The 24441-nt window shown below is 42.0% G+C and overlaps 2 protein-coding genes across 2 annotated transcripts; one reads left to right on the forward strand and one right to left on the reverse strand.

Annotated features, from left to right (window-relative positions):
* Positions 1-3347: 3347 nt before the first annotated feature.
* On the forward strand, positions 3348-17960 carry LOC117246387 (phosphatidylcholine:ceramide cholinephosphotransferase 2-like). The gene is made up of 7 exons (XM_033610247.2): positions 3348-3485; positions 9399-10290; positions 11291-11408; positions 11495-11552; positions 13432-13527; positions 14109-14275; positions 14375-17960. Exons 2-7 carry the CDS (start codon positions 9758-9760, stop codon positions 14546-14548), a joined length of 1146 nt encoding a protein of 381 aa, XP_033466138.1. The 5' UTR covers positions 3348-3485; positions 9399-9757; the 3' UTR covers positions 14549-17960.
* Positions 17961-24203, reverse strand: LOC117245747 (transcription factor 7-like). The gene is made up of 7 exons (XM_078164724.1): positions 24194-24203; positions 21118-21218; positions 20528-20682; positions 19124-19250; positions 18820-18927; positions 18688-18737; positions 17961-18371 (listed from the first exon to the last, which is right to left on the reverse strand). The coding sequence occupies exons 1-7, from the start codon at positions 24201-24203 to the stop codon at positions 18350-18352; spliced, it is 573 nt and encodes a 190-aa protein (XP_078020850.1). The 3' UTR covers positions 17961-18349.
* Between the last annotated feature and the right edge of the window lie 238 nt (positions 24204-24441).

A 24441-nucleotide genomic window follows, 5' to 3' on the forward strand; every position in this document is an offset into this window, starting at 1 on the left:
CGAAACAAATGGACAGAGTAACAATAAGAAGGTAGTACCACATCCAGCCAACAGGTGGAGACACAGACCATGAAAGGAACTGATGGGGGCTTTAACTCATCGATGTCAGCTGACGACAAAACCTTGTCCTCACCATCCAAATGAAGACAGACCGTGTTCACATCTGGAATCAGATCAGATGTGATGCACTTGATTATGTGAGGGTGGTCCCTCCCCCAGTGCTGGGGGCACTCGGGCTCAAGAGGCTGATACATTCACAAACATTAAAGACAGCTCTAAATGTTCACCTCAACTGAGAATGTGTTGAAACAGACATGAATCAGTCTGATCTGAGATCAGCTCTGAGTGTCTTTATGAACCAGACCTTTCACAATAAGATATATCTTGATGACACGTTCTCCTGAGGGTCGACACAAGGAAAATACAAAGAGCAGGAGTGGGATTTGAACCCACAACCTTCAGACAATAGAACATGATCTCTACCAACTAAGCTGTTGGAACCACATGATGTTAGTTCAGTCTCACACATATAATAATTTGCCTTTCTCACCTTTTCAGTGTGAATCTTTTTCATTCATGTCAAAGACCAGTTGAACCTCCTCAATGACCACTACGTCTAACAGAACCTCTACAACCTCCCAAAAGACCTTTGTGACCTCCTCAGAGACACTGAAACATCCTAAAGGAACACTAGAACCACCTAAAGAACCTCTACAACCTCCCAAAGGACCTCTGTAACCTCCTCAGTGACACTGAAACATCCTAAAGGAACACTAGAACCACCTAAAGAACCTCTACAACCTCCCAAAGGACCTCTGTGACCTCCTCAGTCACACTGGAACATCCTAAAGGAACACTAGAACCACCTAAAGAACCTCTACAACCTCCCAAAGGACCTTTGTGACCTCCTCAGTGACACCGAAACATCCTAAAGGAACACTAGAACCACCTAAAGAACCTCTACAACCTCCCAAAGGACCTCTGTGACCTCCTCAGTGACACTGAAACATCCTAAAGGAACACTAGAACCACCTAAAGAACCTCTACAACCTCCCAAAGGACCTCTGTGACCTCCTCAGTCACACTGGAACATCCTAAAGGAACACTAGAACCACCTAAAGAACCTCTACAACCTCCCAAAGGACCTTTGTGACCTCCTCAGTGACACCGAAACATCCTAAAGGAACACTAGAACCACCTAAAGAACCTCTACAACCTCCCAAAGGACCTCTCTGACCTCCTCAGTGACACCGGAACATCCTAAAGGAACACTAGAACCACCTAAAGAACCTCTACAACCTCCCAAAGGACCTCTGTGACCTCCTCAGTCACACCGGAACATCCTAAAGGAACACTAGAACCACCTAAAGAACCTCTACAACCTCCCAAAGGACCTCTGTGACCTCCTCAGAGACACTGGAACATCCTAAAGTAACACGAGAACCACCTAAAGAACCTGTACAACAGTGTTAAAGAACCTCTACAACCTCCCAAAGGACCTTTGTAACCTCCTCAGTGACACTGAAACATCCTAAAGGAACACTAGAACCACCTGAAGAACCTGTACAACCTCCCAAAGGACCTTTGTAACCTCCTCAGTCACACTGAAACATCCTAAAGGAACACTAGAACCACCTGAAGAACCTCTACAACCTCCCAAAGGACCTCTGTGACCTCCTCAGTGACACTGAAACATCCTGAAGGAACACTAGAACCACCTAAAGAACCTCTACAACCTCCCAAAGGACCTCTGTGACTTCCTCAGTCACACCGAAACATCCTAAAGGAACACTAGAACCACCTAAAGAACCTCTACAACCTCCCAAAGGACCTCTGTGACCTCCTCAGTGACACCGAAACATCCTAAAGGAACACTAGAACCACCTAAAGAACCTCTACAACCTCCCAAAGGACCTCTGTGACTTCCTCAGTGACACCGAAACATCCTAAAGGAACACTAGAACCACCTAAAGAACCTCTACAACCTCCCAAAGGACCTCTGTGACCTCCTCAGTGACACCGAAACATCCTAAAGGAACACTAGAACCACCTAAAGAACCTCTACAACCTCCCAAAGGACCTCTGTGACCTCCTCAGTGACACTGGAACATCCTAAAGGAACACTAGAACCACCTAAAGAACCTGTACAACAGTGTTAAAGAACACCAGGACATGTTTCAGTCTGTAAACTTTGTTTCTCTGCAGGTTGATGAAGATGAAGTTTGTGCAGCTTCAGTCTGATCTTCATCTCTCTCTGGTTCCTTGTGTTGATCAGCGCCGGAGATGGTCCAGTGGTGAAGGACGCCGACCGCCAACGCAGTGAGCTGCCAACCTGCGGGTTCGAACCCCGCCTGAGGTATGTCACACAGGAGTGTGTGCTGAGTGTGTGTGTGGGAGTCAAATTTCAAACCTTGCGTTCAAAACCGTCGTTCGTTGCGATTGCGCGTTGATTTCGATTTCCGTATTTCCATCACTGAGCAACAAGGAAGGAGCACAGCAAAGGTAAGTGTGAGCCCAGGGGAGGAGCTAGCTACGTTAGCTACGTTAGCTAGCTTGATGGGTGGCTGGCTTTTTGGAATAAAATTTAAATGAAAGGTAACTACACTTTCCTTTGTGTCTTTAAGGACCTGAGTTTCCTCATGACATCATTTCTCATCAGTTTTGATCAGCAGATTATAATTTAGACAAAAGAGTGATGTCAGCGATCAACAAACAACGTAGGCTAACTGTGAAAGACAGACCTGCCCTCAAACAGAGCAGACATGACGTCCTCAGACGTCCCTTCACTTCCTTTAACTGTCACAGTCTGACTGTCACTGCGTCCCCTCAGTGTCAGTCAAGCTAACGACTGATTCTACTGGCTCTGTGTCTCTGTTGTACTAATAATAGATTTTTTTTTTTTTTTTTACTTTTCTACTTTTAAGTTGGAATTTGAATGCAGAATATTTACTTGTATTTAAGTAAAGAACTTTCACTTTTACAGTGTCTGAATATCAATTCATTTTGAAATTTCATCTTAAAAGTCAAAAGATCAAAAGTCCAAATTTATTTGATTTATAAAATTGAATAAGTAAAATTATGTTAAATTAAATTAAATTAAATTTGATTAAAATATCTCAATAATTTAAACAATATAACTTGGACATTTGTATTTTTAGTAATCTTAATTAAAATCATCCTCTATTTACAACTCTTTCTGTTTTTCTCTGATGAAACCAGAACTCTTTTCTCCTCCATCACACGGAAACTACCGAGTATCACCGAGCTCAGGTGAGTCATTTCCGTCAGCTCCGGAGGTGAGTCAGCAGGGCGCGTCCCCGGAAGAGGCTGCGCCATATTTGGAGAGGAGGAGCGGTGACGGGTGCGCTCACAGTAAATGAGGAGGACGCGCGAGGTGAAGGAAGAGGAGGAGGAGGAGAAGTTTTGTGGAGACGATAAAGTGACCAGCTGTGACCCGGAGACGTGAAACTCTTCAGTCTAAAGAGGTGAGTTTGTTTTTATCCACAGAACGGACCGACCGTCGGTCAGTTTACACCTGTGTGAGGTCAGACAGAGACAGAGGAGCCGCACACCGTCACACAGGTGTGTGTGTGTGTGTGTGCTCAGTTCCTGTTCGTGTCGAGCTGCTCGTGACAAAATGAAGGACGAGACCTGAAACTAACGAGCTGTCATTGAAGCTGTGAAGTCAACTCTGAGCAGGCGTGTGTCGATTAATCGATTTATTAGGTGGAAAATGGCGCAGAAACATTTACTGCAGCTTCTGAGTACAAGTACAGGAGTAACAGTAACCGTACCACAGTGCAGAAGTAATCTGTTACATCATACAGTCCTGCTGTCAGGTAAAAGCACAGATCAGTAGTGTTAGAACTAAAGTTACTAAAAGTAATGAAAGTAAAAAGTTATTATGCAGAATAATAAATATTATTGTATTATGATTATCACTGTGTTCATCACTCTGATATTACAGCTGGTGAAGATGGAGCTCATTTTAATGTCTTTATACACTGGTCTAATCTATATTGATAAGTATTGATTATTATCATATTTTAGGTGTAATAGTGTTTTGTATCAGTAAACATATCTGAACCCGCAGAAACTAAGTTTATCTAATAATTGTTGAGCACTTTAAAGATAAATAATTCACTAAAAACTGTAGTGGAGTAAAAGTATGTGGTCACTATAAATATAAATATAAATACAGATATAAAGAACAATAAGAAAAATATGCTTTTTAAAAATTTTAACAACGCATGAGTGTCAAACATCGGAGCATAATACCCTTTTTTAAATGTTTTACGAATCAGTGTTAAACATGGGAGCATAAAGCAGATATTTATATCTTCACATACTTTATATTACTTTATTCTCTTGCACATGCAGGTGTATAAAGTAAATTACAGTACGGATTTAACAGGTTAAAACATTGTGCAGGAGAGGAGAGAGGCCAACAGCAGCTCACTGAAGGTCCTGACACACCAAGCTGACCGTCGGCCGTCGACCAAAGTCGGGCCGTCGGTGAGCGTCTGTCGGCCTAGTTTTTGCGGTGTGTCCTGCACCGTCGGCACTTTGGCGTCGGCGGCTTTTCGGCCGATTGAGCATGTTGAATCGGCGTCGGAGCTTGTCGGTGAGAGAGATCACTCTGATTGGCTGTTCAGGTTTTATTTCCTCGCCCCTGTAGCGAGTGAATCTGCCTGTAGTGAAACCGGGGCTAACCGGTGCTTCCTCCTCAGGCTCCACTTCACTCAGCTGCCCCACAGACCCGCTGCTTCTTCACACTTTAACCTGAATAACAAACCGGGGCTAGCTGGGAGCGGCTAGCGGAGCGTTAGCCGCAGCATGACCGGAGGGAAGCACAGCCAGTTAGCCTCCGCTAGTCTCTGAGCTAGCCCCGGCTCTCCGTTTGGATCCAACCGGAGCACCGAGCCCTGGTTTGTTATTCAGGTTAAAGTGGGAAGAAGCAGCGGGTTTATCGGGCAGCTGAGTGAAGTGGAGCCTGTGGAGGAAACACCGGGACCGTCTGGATGTAATAGTCCGTGGAGGTGCTGCGGTGCTCAGCTGCACAGATAGGAAACCCCTCGGCCGACAGGATGTACCACTCTCTCACTCCGCTCTCTCTCACGCAGGCGCAGAACGTACGTGCTACTTGGCCGTCGGATGTAGTCCGTGTAGTGTGTTCAAATGCAACTGACACAGGGCGACGTGAGGCGACGTAGACGATGCAACAGTTGGCTTTCGTTGCCGCTAGTTCTTAGATGTCGGTTTGGTGGGTCCACAGTTTAAAAACGATCAGAAATACAAAATTAATCAAAATGTGCAGATTCCAAAAAGGTTTTTATTTACAAGCAGAAAAACATCACAGATGAGTTAATGACGTGTTATTTATCTTTTCAGACGGTTTTTAAATGACGATAACTTTATTAAACTTCTTCACCGTTTCCCTCACGGATCAATAAAGTATTCTCCTCTACTGAAGTGCAGTACTCGAGTAAATATACTGTGTAACCTTCCATCACTGCATCTTACGTGTGAAGAGTCGCATTTAAAATTTGAATTTATTACCTTCTGTTGTTACTTTGTATAAAGTGATTAGCCAGTTAATCAATCGATTACTTACAATCAATCAAAGTTGTTCTTCATTGGTCCTTAAAGGAGCCATGTACTCCTCTGGTGAATATGTCATGTTATAAAGAAGTTTATTTTCAGTACTTTTATTAATTGCTGACACAGTCAGTCGAGTCAATCAGCAGCTATTGATGACTGATTGATACTGGGATTATAGATTTATTACTTATCAGGCAAAAAGCCCAAATGTTGGCCACTTCAAACTACAAACCCTTTTAAATCATTTTAGAATTTAGAAGTTATTTCTCTCTGCAAATAGAAATAAGAATATCATGTATTCATCAACAAATTCATGTAAATAAAGTCTCAGCCTCTCACAGAAAATAAATACTTAAATAGTTCAGTGCAAAACAATAAAATGAAATAATTTAATATTATGCAGTTCATAACAGCTACCATTTTAACAGCACATCATGTTTAGCAAGCGACAACACAAATGACATTTTTAAATATAATATCTTTGAGTTTGGGGCTGATGATGAAGACGGTTATTTTACTTTAACTCTCGGTCGGACAGAAGGAAGAGTCTGTTGGCTGCAGCTCTGTAACTCTCTGTAACTCCCCGTCCCGTCTGTCCTGTGCTGGTGAATCAGCTCTAATTTGGGGGAAATGTGATCCACATGGTCTTAACCTCGTTACACTTAATGTCTCAGTTATTGTGTTTGGTGGTAAACAGGATGTGACATCAGAGGCAGGCAGAGGACAGTCGACAGAGAAATGCAGCTTTGACACTGTGATGAAGCTGCAGACATTAATTGATTAGTTGTCAGCTGCTAATCTGATAATCAATGGATCAGTGAGTCCAAGTTCTGACGTTAATAAAATGTCACCTGCTGCTGCTGAAATGAAAATAAAAAGATTTTAGGGCCTAAACGTCATGAACTCTCAGAATCGGCCAACGTGATTTTTGTTATCTACAGAAGAGACTTGATGATCACTAAAGTTAGGTGGGAAAAGCTGATATATATCGATGTTGGTTATCAGCCAAGTAAGTTGTTATATATCAGCATATCAGATATCAGCAGAAATCCAATATCATGCACCTCTATTGACGACTAATGGATTAATGGCCGCAGTTGCAAACTGAATCAGAGCAGAAAGATTTCTGTCTTTAAAATGCGTTTGCACTATGTGAGTGATGGAGTTTAATTATAAGACAGATTGTTCTCATTCGTCAGAATCATCCTGCCCGACGAGTTTGTAGCTGCAGGTTGTTTCCGTGATGAACAGAAAGTGATTTTAAAACGTGTGCGTGTGTGTTTGTGCAGGAGGTTTAACACACACACATGTGGACAGTGTGTGAAATGTTGTTGGGAGGCAGCAGGCGGAGGAGGTATTTCACAGGAGGGAGAGACTCACACTGACTCACAGTTTAACTCCGTTTACACACTGAACGCATCATCGACGCCGTCAGGAAGGTTTTACTCCACCGTTTGAGTCTCAGTAAGAGACCAAGGGACAGTTTCACAAACACCTCAAGTTAAAGACTGAATATTCAGCCATTATCTACTCACCCATATGAGGCTAAAAACAGAGTTCAAATGACAACTTTTTATGTCGGGGCTTCAGGACACTTGGATCACTACAGACGAGCAGTATGGAGATATTTTGTGGTTTCAATTATGTGTTTCAACATTTTCCTTTTGTCCTCGTTAAGGTTTCCGTAAAAAAGAATTGCCAAACCCTTTCAGTCCAGCACCTTTGGAACCAGCAGTAAGCCTTCAGACATGGTACCTAGACCCTCGGTGTGTTCAGACAGTCGTCTTAAATGTGGGCGGGGTTGTTGTCACTCACTGCTCCGTCCAGCACTCGCTGTATTTCCTCATCAGCGGTGACACAGATGGAAGTCTGCACCTGGTTTATCGTCCACAGAACGAGGCTGCACGCCCACATTTTCACAACAAAACAGAACAGGCTGCAGTGAGAGTCTCTCTCCATGGGATATTTAAAAATAGCAGCTTTGTGCATTTAGTCCTTCTCAGGCAAGCTCAGGGGTTTAGTGTTGCTGTAGCCCACAGGAAGTGAGGATTAGAATATATGACCTTCACATAATCCGCTCCAAATTAATCTATATTTTTAAAGTCATTACTAAAAGTGTGTGTCATATAAAAACTAAAGTGATGGTCAAAGTTGTCACAGTGAAATTTAAGGTGTGCTGATGGATTCACGTCATCAACTCATGCATTGAGTAACATTACAAGTTAACGTTCCACCTTAAAAGTTGCCGGCAGTCGGCCCAGTGAATGAAGTTATTTTTTTCTCTTTCATTTTATAGTTGTAGTTTACTGATGTATGAACAGAGGTTACATAAAACCAGAGTGAGCGTCCTCTACTGACCAATCAGACTGCAGGGTTTCTAGCTCCACCTTTTAGTACCAGATCTGTGTGCTAGGTACCCCAACAGAGGGGGGACCAAACATGGGGACGCTAAGGAACGGGTCTGTGACACTGATTGTGACACAGCACAGTATATTCAGCTGCAGAGACACGTCCTCTGCTCTGGTCTGTTTGCAGAGGAAAAAGAGTCAAGAGTCTTTTTGTTTTTAAGGGTAAATTATTTATTTATTTTATTTTATATACTTAATTAATCCCTCTGAGGGGAAACTCAATTCAGGTCAGTCACATATTGTCAGATCAGCTGATGGTGAGAACACATTCAGCTTCCTGTTCTGACTTGTTTCTGCTCAGAAGTCACGTGTGTGTCAGCCGCTGTCACATTAACAGGATGTGTGTGTGTGTGTGTGTGTGTGTGTGTGTTGGTGGGTGTGTCTGTTTTATAGGGAGTGCCTCCCTCAGGTTACTTACAGTCAAACAGTCAAGTTTTGTGTGTGTGTGTGTGTGTGTGTGTGTGTGTGTGTGTGTGAAGCAGGTCACTAACCTGCCTGAACTCGATCAGCTGCAGAGATAAAGGAAATTCCTGCACACAGCTGCAGCAGCAGAGTTCAGCAGTCTGGGTTGCAGCCGTCGCTCAGTTCAAAACTTCATTGTGAATTTGTTAATTTTAGTGACAGATGAATACGATGAAAACAAAATTGCTGCTGCTGAAAATGCAGCAATTTACAGAACCAGGTTACAGAGTGACTGAGTCAGGTTGGATCAAGAAGAAAGAAAGAAGAAAAGTAAAATAAAAAAAGTCAAAAACAAGAAAATAAAAAGTCAAAAACAAGAAAATAAAGTCAAAACCAAAAATGTCAAACACAAGAAAACAAAAAGTCAAACAAGAAAATAAAAACTCAAAAAACAAGAAAATAAAAACTCAAAAACAAAAAAGTCAGGAACAAAAAGTCAAAAACAAGAAAATAAAAAGTCAAAAATAAAAAAGTCAGAAACAAGAAAATAAAAAGTCAGAAACAAAAAGTCAAAAACAAAACAAAAAGTCAAAGACAAGAAAAAAAGTCAAAAACAAGAAAAAAAGTCAAAGACAAGGAAGTCAAAAACAAGAAAATAAAAAGTCAAAAATCAAAAACAAAAAAGTCAGAAACAAAAAGTCAGAAACAAAAAGTCAAAAACAAGAAAATAAAAAGTCAAAAATAAAAAATCAAACAAAAAAGTCAGAAACAAGAAAATAAAAAGAAACAAAAAGTCAAAAACAAGAAAAAAAGTCAAACAAAAGTCAAAAACAAAAACATCAGAAACAAAAAGTCAAAAACAAGAAAATAAAAAGTCAGAAACAAAAAGTCAAAAACAAGAAAATAAAAAGTCAACAACAAGAAAACAATCTAAATATATTGTGACTTGTTTGCTGAGAAGTAAAAGTGTATCTGTTGTTTTTTCAGGTTTGTGCTGAATCCCCGTGAACGACCAATCACCTCCCTTCTGTGTGACCTCACCAGTGTACCTCCTCATATTGATCAGGTCATTGATCTGCCAATCAGTGATCCTGGACTTATGATCACTGCCTGACCAACGAGACTCTGCTGCTGGAAAACTGACTCCTGTTATTGATCGCTGAGTCAGAGCAGTCGACACCTCGTGAAGGAGTATTTATGAAACTCAAACCTCTAGAGACACTGAAGCTTTGGTCGTCTAGTTCAGCTCATTTTTATTGGTCAGCTGACTCATTACAAAGCCTGTGATTGGTTGGTGAATCAGAGAAACTCCTCCTTATTGGCCAGAGGATCCAGCCAACCGACCGATGGCAGCATCAGAACTGATCCAGGGCGATGACGACATCCGCCCCCATGTGGAAGCTAACGTGACCGCAACAGATCCTAACACACCTCCGAGGGTTGCCAACGGTAACCCGCCCCGCCACGCCTCCTTAGCACCAAACGCCACCGACGCCCACGACGGCAAGAAGAAGCAGGAGTGCAGCAAACTGAGCAGCCTGTTGAAACAGAACCAGCTGATCCACTCCTTGAGCAGCGGACTGAGGCGACACTGCGACTACGTCAAGATCACCGTGCCCGAGGAGCGCGCCAACCGCCTCCCCAAGGAGTGGTGGAAGACAGGCGTGGCGTTCCTCTACGCCCTGTTCAACCTCGTCTTCACCACCGTCGTCATCACCATTGTCCACGAGCGGGTGCCGGACAAATCGGTGAGCCCGCCGCTGCCTGACAAGTTCTTCGACTACGTGGACCGAGTTCCCTGGGCCTTCACCGTCACCGAGGTCAACGGGCTGATCCTGGTCGGACTCTGGCTCGTCCAGTGGATCTTCCTCAAACACAAGTATGATCTGCAGCTGCCATGTTTGTAGTACCAGAAGAAGAACTCGCAGTACAGGGTGGTTTAGGGACGACAGAAAGCTGAGGTCTGTTTAGAAAGAGTTTTCAGGTCCGGAGGTTGGAATCATGAAGCGACAGTCATGGGTTATTGTTGGGCTGCGACTACATTTAATCCATTATTGATTTTATTTCTATCAATCAGAAGTTATTGTGAAGTCTGTTGGAGGTCAGCAAACAGTAAAGACCAAGACGATGCCTTTAAAGAACTTTCTTTGTCCAACCAGCCGCCAAATATTATATTTAGTATCGTATCAAAAGAGAAATTTAGGGATTTAATCATAAGAAAAGCAAATCCTTAAAGGGAAACTTAGGTATTTTCCAACCTCGACAATGTTACCATGTTTTTATTGTTCTAAGGTCTCGTTTATACAGCGTGTTCAACCGAAAGTGGTAAATTTAAGTTGTGTTTTGGCTGAGCGTTTACTCGACAGCAGCATTTTGGGGCCTGAAAAAAAGCAGCATTTTAAAACCGGTTCCAAACGGGTTGCAGTTTTTTTGGAAACAGCACCGTCTCCGTTGTCATGTAAACTTTCAATATGCAGTCCCTCTGAAAACTTTTCGCACATGCTCATTACGGTTCCAGTTACGAGGCATGTGCGAGAAAGTCGACCATCACAACAACTCCCGAGCTCTGTTTGTGCTGCTTAGCCTGTTGGATTTATCAACGCTTCTCCAGCAAAGTGTAGATCTACTGTAGCAACTGCTTGTGTTTCCATATGAAGCCAACATGTTTACTGCATCTCATTTATTACAAACGTTAGTTACTTTACAGATTCAGAATATTTACAGAAAGCATAACAACAAATATGTTACTATAGATGAATCTGTTCTGCAGTTTATGAAGTCATTAAAATGAACTCCACCTGCTGCAGCATGAAACTGATGAACACATTAATGCACCAATGACTAAAATTCTAACTGAAGTAAGTGCTGTGTCTGTGCAGAGCCATCGTGGGCCGCCGCTGTTTCTTCCTCATCGGGACGCTCTACATGTATCGCTGCGTCACCATGTACATCACCACCCTGCCAGTGCCTGGAAAACACATGGTCTGCGCTCCGAAGGTACGATACACACTGTGTCCTCACAGTTACTGCACGTTTACCTGTTGTATTACATCACCAGTAAATGTGTGGTCGTCTTTGTGCAGCTGTACAACGACTCCACGGGGAAAATCTGGAGGATTTTGAGGCTGATCTCAGGAGGAGGTAACACACAATGTTTTATAGCATTAATGCAACAGCTCTCTGATTGGCTGTCAGGATCAGTGAGGACACTGCGGCTAAACACAGCTATGTCCGCAAAATAAAAATGTACATGTGGTGTGTGTGAAATTATATTTTAGACTCAGTGTATTTAAATTTGACGAGAAAAAAAAGATTTAGTATTTCTTCACGCGGCATTTAAAAACAAAATATAGACCTTAATGTTGGAAATATAATGTTTTATTATTTGTTGTCAGTAAATAGAAATATTCATTAATAACCAGAAACACAGTGTGTGAAGTTTGGCTGCTAAGCGAATGGATAAAGTGAGATCAAGTGACAGCTAGCTTTTGAGATAGCTGCGGCTAAGTTGCGGCTAACCTGAAGCTAACGCTAAAGTTCAGTTTAGTGTTATTAAATTAAAAATAATCCACTCTGATGACAGTTTGTTTCTCTTATTAAATCAACTCATGATGGGGGAAAGGAAAAAAAAACAGCTAAACATCTGCTAAATGTAGCTAGCTTAGCATAAAAGTATCTAGCCTAGCAAAAGCTAACAGATCTCAGTAGCTGCCACTTTGTTTTTTGACTCCACTGACATTAATGTTATTTGATGGTTAAGCTTCCTGTAAATCACAAACTTAAATGTATCTGAATGGATTATATTTGATGATCAGTTTATATTTTTGTCACTGCGACAGATAGAAACTTCATGTAGGCACATCATATTTTTTTAAGCACTTGTTTTTTTTGTTTATTAGCATTTTTTTGTATTTTGTATCTATTTTAAAAACCTTTTGAACCCCGGAAACTGCGGACAGGTTTGAACAGCATGTTGTTAAAAAAAAAAAAAGCCACTTCTCACAACTAGCAACTATAAAAACAGAAATTATTGTTGGATAACCACATGTCAACAGTCCTTGAACACATCATGTGTCGTGAGTGCTTCTGTCAGGAAACAACTAAATCTATAGCCCCTTTCACACTGCCAGATCTTCAGTGAATGTTGGGCCATTTTGCCGGCAAGCTGCGAGCATTTAGACACACAGAGCCGGATTGGCGAGTTGATCCGAGGTGCCCAATTTTCCTCCTCGTAGGGTAGACATATTGGTGGCACCCTTTTTTAGTTTAAACAGACTGAGGCGGCCTTCTGCAACGGGAGGAGCTGTTGATGACTTGTGGGAGGAGCTGTTGATGACGCCGCACGTGCGAGCCACTGGCAGTGGATAAACAGGAAACAGCTGATAGCAGGAATTAGCGAGCAGCTAGTAGCAAGAGGGAAACACAAACCTGACAGACACTGTAAAGATGAGCAACTGGGGAGACAAGGAATTGCGCGCCCTCCTTGTCCTCGCAAACGAAGAGGCCATTAACCGTCAGATGACGGGGACGGTGAAGAACGGGCCGACTTACGAGAGAATCACCGAAGGACTGACCAGCCGCGGCTTCCCTCCCACGTCACTGTTTACGTCACACGCTGAGCTACACGTTTTGTTACTTGCTCACGCCCCCCATTGCCCCGAAAAAGGCGCATTCTGTATAAACAAAAGTAGGTAGGCGGCATTTTGTTGCACTCCCTGATTTTGTTTTTATACTGCCAATGCTGAAAAAAGACTGATTGGGCTTTCCTGCAAATTTGCACAACTCCTGTTTAAAAGGGCTACTGTTTAAAGTAGAAATATTTCATTTCAAGATTTCAAGATAAAATGTTTTAAAATGAAGTCACACCACAGCGACCTCCTCCTCTGCTAGTTAACTTTCTTAAAACTAAGACATGTTGGTGGGAAATACAGAAAAACGTTTGTTGTTTTTTTTTTTTGGTTTTAACTGAACTTCCAGCTCACTGTCTTTGTTTGTTTGTTTGTTTGTTTGTGGCGCTCAGGTTTGTCTCTGACCGGATCTCACCTGATGTGTGGTGACTTCCTGTACAGCGGTCACACTGTCATGTGCACACTGTCCTATCTCTTCATCAAAGAGTGTGAGTACACACACTTCTCATCTCCGTCTGTTTCAGTTTGTCGCTCACTGCTGCTGATTTATTTTTGATAACTGGAATTATTGGTTCAGTTACAGCGTTTGATTGATGAATACCACATTGATTATTAATTATTAAGACATTTCAAACTCACAAAACAGGAAAACAACTAAAAATATTTATCGTTAAGTTCAACATTTCAGTTTTTTTTTCTCTGAATCTGTTTTGACAATTGAAAATCTGATAAATAAAAAAAATTCTGAGATTCTGTCAATAATATTAGAATAACACACACACACACACACACACACCTATCCACACATATATATAGTGTGTGTAAATATATATCTTGTCATTTGTAATGTGACTTTTTCTCATAAAATTTTATCTTCATTCTCGTCACATCTTCTTTTTTTTTTTTTTTTTTTCAACTATACGCCACCTTTCACCAACCAGCGTGCTGTACATCAGGTGTTAGACACAGAGGAAACACAAAGCAAAATAAAATAGGATTTAATAGAGATGATAGAAATAAGCTTAAACACTACAGGGGCTACATTAATGTGTGTGTTCTGTGTGTCCAGACTCTCCTCGGTGGATGTGGTGGTATCACTGGTTCTGCTGGTTGCTCAGCGCCTCAGGAGTCATCTGCATCCTCATCGCTCACGAGCACTACAGCATCGACGTGGTGATCGGATACTTCGCCACCACCAGGATCTTCTGGTGGTACCACACGCTGGCCAACACACATGTAGGTGCACACACTCGCTCACACACACACACACACTCAGTATTTAACTTTTCTGTTTAAACTTACAGCAGTTCTATAAATGTGTGTGTTTCTGTTCAGGCGCTGCGTCAGGCTCCGAACAACTACCTGTCGAGGACGTGGTGGAACCCCATCTTTAACTTCCTGGAGAAGAACGTTCAGACGACGGTTCCCATCGTGTTCGCGTGGCCGGTGGCGCTGCCGTCCTCCTGCAGACAGCGGTACAGGATAGTGGAGGGTGGCAGGGACGAGTGAGGACAGGTAGGGGAGGACGGAGGATGGAGGTCGGGGGAGGGAAGACAATCAACCTGAGCTGAAACAGCATCCATCCTGACTCCTGGATGAGAGGACGTTTAACATGGGTTTATTTATTAGAGGCAGTATTTCCTGCTCTCTCCTGCGTACAAAGGAAGACGCTGACAGGAGGACATCACGTTTACATTGTCGTCAGCGCCTGGTATTTATTATCAGCGCGTTTAATCCCCAAATCTGTAACGATGCAGTTCATCTTCCTCCAGAAACTAAACCGACAAGTTCAGACACAGGTGGGTGAACATACAGAGAAGGTATGAAGAAGTAAAACAACTGTCGTCTTAAAGTCACAAGACGTTTGACAGTTAGTTTCACTGCCGGATGCTTCTTAATTGCCGTCCTCCATCAGATCTTTGGAAACATCAGATTTCTCTGCTACTTGATTTTTCTGTTTTGTTGCTGGGAGGTGTAAACACTGTTGGGTTTTCTTGAGTTGTTCGCAGCAGGTTACGAGGCGAGGCGAGGCGAGGCTTCGGCGTTTTCACTGACATGATGTCGATGTTTGCAGTGCGTTAAAGTGTTTGAGTGTTCCAGTAAAAACACTTCATGATACAGTTTTATTCTGGCTTTCACTGGATGTTTCCTCGCCGTGCTTCTTTGTGTCTGCAGCACATTATTTTTGATCCATTCACGACAAACACTGTTTGATCTAATTTAAGGTTCTAGGTGCCATAAAAGTTTCCAAACGTGCCAGTATAACTAAACTACCAACCTAGAAACCGTCTGGGAGTGCGTCTGTGTGGACAAGCAGCTGTGACACCAGTGTTATCATTCACACACCTGCCTGTATTAAGAAATATTTCCACTAGGAGGCAGATTAGAGCCGAATCATCCTGATTCACGGCAGAATATCTCCCAGGAGAACTTCCAGTTTTGCAGAAACAGAATAAAACATGGTGATAAAACTCTGGTTTACTTTTTTGACTGTTTCAGCGTGTCCTGCAGAATGCTAACGTGCTAACATGAAGAAGTTTGGGCAGCAAAACAGCAGAAAATGAAGAGTTATCTCATTGTTTTCTCACCCAAAAATGTCTGATACTAATATGAAGACCAACCCTGAATTTCAGTGCCAGCACCAAAAAAGAAAAGATACTTTTATGTTTTTTATTTGACACAAGAAGCCAATTGTTGTGATGACGTTCTGTAGTCTCATTGAGCCACTTTTTTTAAGACACATAAAAGCTTCTAAATTCACAGTGGCGTATTTACGGACGTGTTTTGTGTCGTAGAACAAGCTTGTGTTAACCACAGACCTTATTTCAGACACGTAACCAAAAACACACTGACTTTGAGACGAGGGAACAGTGAGTGCTAACATGCTAACATGCTAACTCATTTCCGGGTTTTATGACTTATTTCTGTGGCAGTCGATTATTTATTTTTGGTTTATAAATTAGCTAAAATGTTTGACCAAAGCTAAACTGCTCACTAATCTTCTTAAGACTAACGTCAGTTGGGGCTAAATTATTTTGGAAGTGAACGCTTGTGTCACTGAATTGGGTGCAGTTAGCTACACTTTAGCGCATTATCATAAACAGTTGTTTTAACAGTAATGTAACCGAACTAAAAACATCCAAAATATCCACGAACAACAACTGTTAGATCTCCTAGCAAAGAAAAATTAGACTACATGTTGAAATAGTGAAAATATTTCTGTCTGGTCTGGTTCATAAGCTAGCTAGAGAGTTGGAACATTACATTAATTGCTATTGACTTTGTTTAGAGTGAGATTAGTAGTTAACCACTGTGTGCTTTGCTGGCTAGCTTCTACTAACTAGCATCGTAATATCCTAAGTGCTAACTTAGGTCCTCATTAGAGTGAAAAGAAAACAGGAAATTAGTAGTTTTATCTTCGTTTTCTTGTCTTCGGATTAGGTCTAGATATCGCAACAAAAAAAATAAAAATATTGATACTAGTGCAGAAACAACCTGGATTTCAATGCCAGTGCCAAAAAAAAGAAGATTTTTAAAGGCCAATTTGGCTAAACTTTGTATTTTGCAAAGATGTTTGACCAAAGCTAAACTGATCGCTACTTAACCTTCTAAAGACTAACGTTAGTTGGGTCTTCAATGTTTTGGAAGTGAAGGTTTGTGTCATTGAATCGGCTTCAGTTAGCAACGCTTTTGTTGCATTACAACCAAAAAAAACTTTTTAAGATATGACATTCCGTAAAAGTTAAATGTACGATCTCGTAACAAAGAAAAATGAGACTGCATGTGTAAATTTTAACTTTCTGACTGTTCGGCTTGTAAGCTAGCCAAAGGTTTAGGACACAAGCTAAATTGCTAACAACTTATCAGAGCAAACTCTAGTCTTGAGAGTGATCACTGACTAAACTGGGTGCAGTTAGCCACATGCTAACCACGAAAAAAAAAAGTTTGCATCCATGAAAGGTAAATGTCCCGACAAAATGTTTTATAGGTATTGATATTAAAAATTTTGAGAGCGCAGTTTGTGAGATATGCTGCCTTCAGATGGGGTCATGTTTACAGTGTTAACGAGTCCGTCTGAGCGCTCCGCACTGCGGTACTGACGACCTCCTTAGCGGAAATTTTCTTAAAGCTCCAAGTATGCTGACATTTTCAGACGGCGGAGGCCACTGAAGTTTAATTTTTTGGAGGACATTAAGTTAATGTTTTGTGATTTTAGTTGTATAGAGTTCTTTGTAACTTTATAACTTGTCTGAGGACACGCTGGTATTTCTAGCGGCCTCATCGTTTGCCTCCGTCATTACGCCTTTACGTTTCCTGCATTACGTTACCCGCTCGCTAAATTGTTAGCCTTGGTGGCATCCATGTTGCTGATGCCTAGCTGCAGTATTCTCACAACTCAGTCTCTTAAATGCCAAGTAATTTGTGTACACGACTTCCCACTTCGCTCATAACCACGAACTCACGAGTTCCACGTAAAGGCAACATTAGCCGGACAGTTGCTAGCTAACGTCTAGTAGCTCAAGTTAACATTGAAAACGCTAACTTCAGTTGGGTCCTCATCAATGAGGTCATGGTTATATTTAATGAGTATTGTAAATTTCTTTCTGTGCTCAGTTATTGATGTTTTCAAGTCAATATGCAACACATTTTTTTAACTGTGGTCGTAATTTTACGTCTTTCTTTATTTTATTTTTTTGTGTGAAATGAATCCGTGAAACATCTTCCACCAAAACTCCCTGAAACTGCTGCTGAATTAAAGTCGGATTAATGAAGATCAATGTTCCATAAAGTTCCATAAAAGTTGCTGATGAGTGTTTCCTGATGTTCCATGTTTATTAAAAGTTCATTAAAAAGTTGACCTGAAGAAAATGTCACAATCAGACGGTTGCTTTGATAATAAAAGATTTATTTTCAGTCTTGATGTCGTGTCGGAAGTCTTTTCTTTTTTTAGGCAACAAACACAAAGTCTCTCACATCAGATACACGTCCTGTTAAAAATGAATCAAACCCTTAAAGAACAATAACTTAATACAGAATTAATTTAATCAACAAGAAACGTAAGGGTCGTTTTTTTTTAACTTACTACTAACAACTATGTACAAACAGACAAACTACACACTGGCTCGACAGCACCGACATACAGTATGAACAAAACAAAAAAAAAGTTGCCAGGGTTGCTCGTAATTGCTCATAATTTCAGAGCAACCCAAATAAACAATGACACAGTCTGGATCAACTTGTTTAGCAGCATCTTCGCTAAATTTCACGTCACACGACAGCGGTGAGTCACATGTTGTGTCTTCAGAGTTCTCATCCAGCGCTCAGAGTCCAGCTGCAGGAAAAAGAGAAACGTTTTATTCTCGGCTGAGACGACACAGCTGCACTTTGATCAGCAGTGATGATGAGGTACTTGTATTTAATGTAACTTGAGTATTTTCCTTTTCTGCTACTTGTACTCAGTGGCAGAGGCAGTACTGATTGTTACAGTGAAGTGGTTGTAGAAGACAAAATGGTCGCACTTGTTACAGTATTGGTAGTTAGTGACAGTAGCAGTGGTAGTATTCCTGTGTTTGTCTTTGGCTGAGCAGAGTGTGCATCACAGAGTTTACAGATAAAAACAAGTTTATTTTCTTGACCTTTAACCCGACCTGAGGCAGCTTCCTGTTGACTGCTGGCTCCGCTTCCTCTTTCTTTTACCCTGCAGAGAAGAAGAAGAAGAGACTGAAGCTTTCTGAAGCACACACACAGTATACGTGATGGGTATACAGTACAGTACGTACGTAGTTGTCTCTGGCGGACCATCCAGGGTAAAGCTGCATGTGGAGCAGTCTCTCCTTCTGGGCCAGCTCGTAATATTTGGACTGTTCAGAGCGAGACAGAGCGTTCCACTGAAACACACAGGCTGGAGATTAGTTACACTCTGATGCAGTTTCTCCTTCTGTCCTTCACAAACACCCGTCATTAATATTTTACTTCTATTTAAAAAGGAACAGTCAGAATTAAATCAGAGAAGCTCAGACATTCCAAATTTTAGTCCCGAAGTAGTCGTAGCAGAAGCTGAGATATTAGCTGGGCGGAGCTCACCCTGCGTCCCAGGATGCGGTTGATGGCGGCGCTTTCTCTCTCTCGTCCCTCCTGCAGAACTTTGTGTCTCGTCTCCTTCATGTAGAGCATGAAGGCGTTCAGAGGCTTCTTCACCACCTGTCTGCTGCTGAGGACCAGAGACACGCAGAGGTACCGAGTCAGATACTGCAGCACTGCTGAGGACCTGAGAAACGCAGAGGTACCGAGTCAAATACTGCAGCGCTGCTGAGGACACGAGACACGCAGAGGTACTGAGTCAAATACTGCAGCGCTGCTGAGGACACGAGACACGCAGAGGTACCGAGTCAAATACTGCAGCACTGCTGAGGACCTGAGAAACGCAGAGGTACCGAGTCAAATACAGCAGCGCTGCTGAGGACACGAGACACGCAGAGGTACCGAGTCAAATACTGCAGCGCTGCTGAGGACATGAGACACGCAGAGGTACCGAGTCAAATACTGCAGCGCTGCTGATGACCAGAGACACGCAGAGGTACCGAGTCAAATACTGCAGCGCTGCTGAGGACCAGAGACACGCAGAGGTACCGAGTCAAATACTGCAGCGCTGCTGAGGACCAGAGACACGCAGAGGTACCGAGTCAAATACTGCAGCGCTGCTGAGGACCAGAGACACGCAGAGGTACAGAGTCAAATACTGCAGTGCTGCTGAGGACCAGAGACATGCAGAGGTACCGAGTCAGATACTGCAGCACTGCTGAGGACCTGAGAAACGCAGAGGTACCGAGTCAAATACTGCAGCGCTGCTGAGGACACGAGACACGCAGAGGTACTGAGTCAAATACTGCAGCGCTGCTGAGGACACGAGACACGCAGAGGTACCGAGTCAAATACTGCAGCACTGCTGAGGACCTGAGAAACGCAGAGGTACCGAGTCAAATACAGCAGCGCTGCTGAGGACAGGAGACACGCAGAGGTACCGAGTCAAATACTGCAGCGCTGCTGAGGACACGAGACACGCAGAGGTACCGAGTCAAATACTGCAGCGCTGCTGATGACCAGAGACACGCAGAGGTACCGAGTCAAATACTGCAGCGCTGCTGAGGACCAGAGACACGCAGAGGTACCGAGTCAAATACTGCAGCGCTGCTGAGGACCAGAGACACGCAGAGGTACCGAGTCAAATACTGCAGCGCTGCTGAGGACCAGAGACACGCAGAGGTACAGAGTCAAATACTGCAGTGCTGCTGAGGACCAGAGACACGCAGAGGTACCGAGTCAGATACTGCAGTGCTGCCGCTGAGGACCAGAGACACGCAGAGGTACCGAGTCAGATACAGTTTGCAGTGTCAGGACTGACTCTCCCTGCACAGTGTCAGACGTAAGTTTAATGTTATTAGATATTTTTGAAACATTCAGATTTACCTGAAAACTCCGCAACCTCACCTGGTGACACCGTTGCCATGGTGACAGGGATATGTCCTGGAGCGGGCGTCGGCCTGTGGGGCAGCAGATGTGCTGATTGGCTGGCTGTACGGGGAGGAAGGAGGGAAGTGTCTGTCGCTGTAGAGGAGGAGAGGGACGAGAGGATGGACGGACGACTGCAGAGAGACGACGAGGACAGAGACAGTCCAACAGGACACCTTTAAACATGTACTTAGAATAAACACATTGTTGTTACGTGTCTTCATAGTATTAGGAACAGAAGCAGTGACTGATGGGAGTTGTAGTAAAAATACTTGATGTGAACAGGAAGTGACAGCAGCTCGTAGCATCTGTTTGTGCTCTCAGCTTCTTTCACTCCTACAGTGTTGGATGGTGAACACACTGACAAGAGGGCAAAATTACACACACACACACGCACACACACACACACACACACACACACAGCCTGCAGGTCGTGCTCCCCTCAGACTCTCTGGGTTTTAACACTGATTGTGTCAGAAGGGGAACGTATTGGCTTGAAGGGATCATTTGACCACACACACACACACACACACACACACACACACACACACACTCAGTCATCAACTCACAGCAGCAGCAGTCTGAGTGTGTGACGTGATGTTTCGCCCCCCGCTGGTCAGATTCAGGTACTGCTGTGGAGGTGGACACCAGTCAGACACCTGAAGTTTACCTGAAACATGACCAAGAGATATGTAACTATATATATACAGTACAGACCAAAAGTTTGGACACACCTTGTCATTCAATGCGTTTTCTTTATTTTCATGACTATTTACATTGTAGATTCTCACTGAAGGCATCAAAACTATGAATGAACACATGTGGAGTTATGTACTTAACAAAAAAAGGTGAAATAACTGAAAACATGTTTTATATTCTAGTTTCTTCAAAATAGCCACCCTTTGCTCTGATTACTGCTTTGCACACTCTTGGCATTCTCTCCATGAGCTTCAAGAGGTAGTCACCTGAAATGGTTTTCCAACAGTCTTGAAGGAGTTCCCAGAGGTGTTTAGCACTTGTTGGCCCCTTTGCCTTCACTCTGCGGTCCAGCTCACCCCAAACCATCTGGATTGGGTTCAGGTCCGGTGACTGTGGAGGCCAGGTCATCTGCCGCAGCACTCCATCACTCTCCTTCTTGGTCAAATAGCCCTTACACAGCCTGGAGGTGTGTTTGGGGTCATTGTCCTGTTGAAAAATAAATGATCGTCCAACTAAACGCAAACCGGATGGGATGGCATGTCGCTGCAGGATGCTGTGGTAGCCATGCTGGTTCAGTGTGCCTTCAATTTTGAATAAATCCCCAACAGTGTCACCAGCAAAACACCCCCACACCATCACACCTCCTCCTCCATGCTTCACAGTGGGAACCAGGCATGTGGAATCCATCCGTTCACCTTTTCTGCGTCTCACAAAGACACGGCGGTTGGAGCCAAAGATCTCAAATTTGGACTCATCAGACCAAAGCACAGATTTCCACTGGTCTAATGTCCATTCCTTGTGTTTCTTGGCCCAAACAAATCTCTTCTGCTTGTTGCCTCTCCTTAGCAGTGGTTTCCTAGCAGCTATTTGACCATGAAGGCCTGATTGGCGCAGTCTCCTCTTAACAGTTGTTCTAGAGATGGGTCTGCTGCTAGAACTCTGTGTGGCATTCATCTGGTCTCTGATCTGAGCTGCTGTTAACTTGCCATTTCTGAGGCTGGTGACTCGGATGAACTTATCCTCAGAAGCAGAGGTGACTCTTGGTCTTCCTTTCCTGGGTCGGTCCTCATGTGTGCCAGTTTGGTTGTAGCACTTGATGGTTTTTGCGACTCCACTTGGGGACACATTTAAAGTTTTTGCAATTTTCCAGACTGACTGACCTTCATTTCTTAAAGTAATGATGGCCACTCGTTTTTCTTTAGTTAGCTGATTGGTTCTTGCCATAATATGAATTTTAACAGTTGTCCAATAGGGCTGTCGGCTGTGTATTAACCTGACTTCTGCACAACACAACTGATGGTCCCAACCCCATTGATATAGCAAGAAATTCCACTAATTAACCCTGATAAGGCACACCTGTGAAGTGGAAACCATTTCAGGTGACTACCTCTTGAAGCTCATGGAGAGAATGCCAAGAGTGTGCAAAGCAGTAATCAGAGCAAAGGGTGGCTATTTTGAAGAAACTAGAATATAAAACATGTTTTCAGTTATTTCACCTTTTTTTGTTAAGTACATAACTCCACGTGTTCATTCATAGTTTTGATGCCTTCAGTGAGAATCTACAATGTAAATAGTCATGAAAATAAAGAAAACGCATTGAATGAGAAGGTGTGTCCAAACTTTTGGCCTGTACTGTGTGTGTGTATGTGTGTGTGTGTGTGTGTGTAGTTTGTCAGAAGTTGAGTGTATCAGTATTCAGTTGTGTTACCCACCACATGTTGGACCTGCAGCATTCTGATTCAGTCCGATCTCCTGAAACCAGATCAATAATTTGACTTAATTTCTGTCACTGTCGCAGAAGATCAGTCAGTCATAAATAAATTTAACATTATTAAATAATAAATTAATGACTGAATTAATAAACAGAGTTCTAACCATGTAGTTTTTTTTTTTTCTAAGTATATTTCACTGATGGGCTTTACAGAATAAATAAAATAAGACAAATTAAAATCAGCTCTAAAGGAGAGAAGAAAAAAAAAGTATTAGAAAAAAATCTATTTAAAGTAACAAAATAATTTTTTTTTTGAAACACTCGTATATTACAGAGTAATGATACATTAAATTCATTATGTTAATTATTTTATTAACTGATTTATTAATAAAGTTTATGACATTAACAACATTCACAGGCTGCACAATACTTGATGTGTAAAATGTGTACAAGTTCTAATTTCTGTATAAAAATTCAAATCAAGCACAACACATTCAAGGTAATGAACTAATTCATTAATAATTAATATTAACAAACATGGTGTTGAGGTTCATCAGTAGAACACATGGGAGTGTTTAAAATGCAGAGGTGACGTCATTATGGTCATATGTCAGTTTTATTTTAAACAAAAACATGTTGAAACATTTTGAGAAGTTTTTGTTCGGGAGAAAAAAAGAAAGGCGACATTTTGTAATAACATAATTAGAATATTAAGAATATTAATTTAAATATAAATATTAATATTAACTCAAACTACTTTAACACTTTTCTTAGTTACAACGATTTTAGATTTTAGACAAACGCCACGAGAGACAATAAAACACTTACAGTTAAACCATTTAGATGAGAAGGTATGATCATAATGTAACTGGAACCAAATAATATTTTTTCTGTTTTACAATGTTTTTAAACAAAAAGCAGTATTTTTATTTCTTTTGTCTTTATTTTATTTAGAACAAAGTTGGAGCAAGTCTTAAGGTGCATCATAATTACAAAGTTTTCTGTTTTTTTGCGTCTTTTATCAAATAAAGTTGAAACATTTGTTGTATGTTTATTCAGAAATTATATTAGTGGTATAATAAATGAGAATAAACCTACAGAGGAAAACTATTGTTGGTAAAAACATAAGGTTGGCAGAAATAAACAAATTAATTCAAATAAAATATATGAATTTGAAAATAAAAACAAAGCAGTGATAATAATGACCACTTTTTAAATCAAATTATTTCTTGTACCTCGACACATATCCAAGTGACTCGTCGCATCATGTAAGGAAAGATATGAGAGAAAATGAGAGGTGGGGTCGAGCTGCGTTCAGGTGCTCCTGTGTACGAGGAGTGGTGTTTTAATTCCATCGTTCATGACCAGTTAAAGTCACATGTAACTGCAGATTTAGTCCAAGACGTCCAGTGATGTTTAAACTTGTCTTGTTCCAATTGTAAAATAAAAGTTAGTTTTTCCATCACAAACACATCATCGATCA

The sequence above is a fragment of the Epinephelus lanceolatus genome, chromosome 22, assembly GCF_041903045.1.
Source record: "Epinephelus lanceolatus isolate andai-2023 chromosome 22, ASM4190304v1, whole genome shotgun sequence".
Lineage (NCBI taxonomy): Eukaryota > Metazoa > Chordata > Actinopteri > Perciformes > Serranidae > Epinephelus > Epinephelus lanceolatus.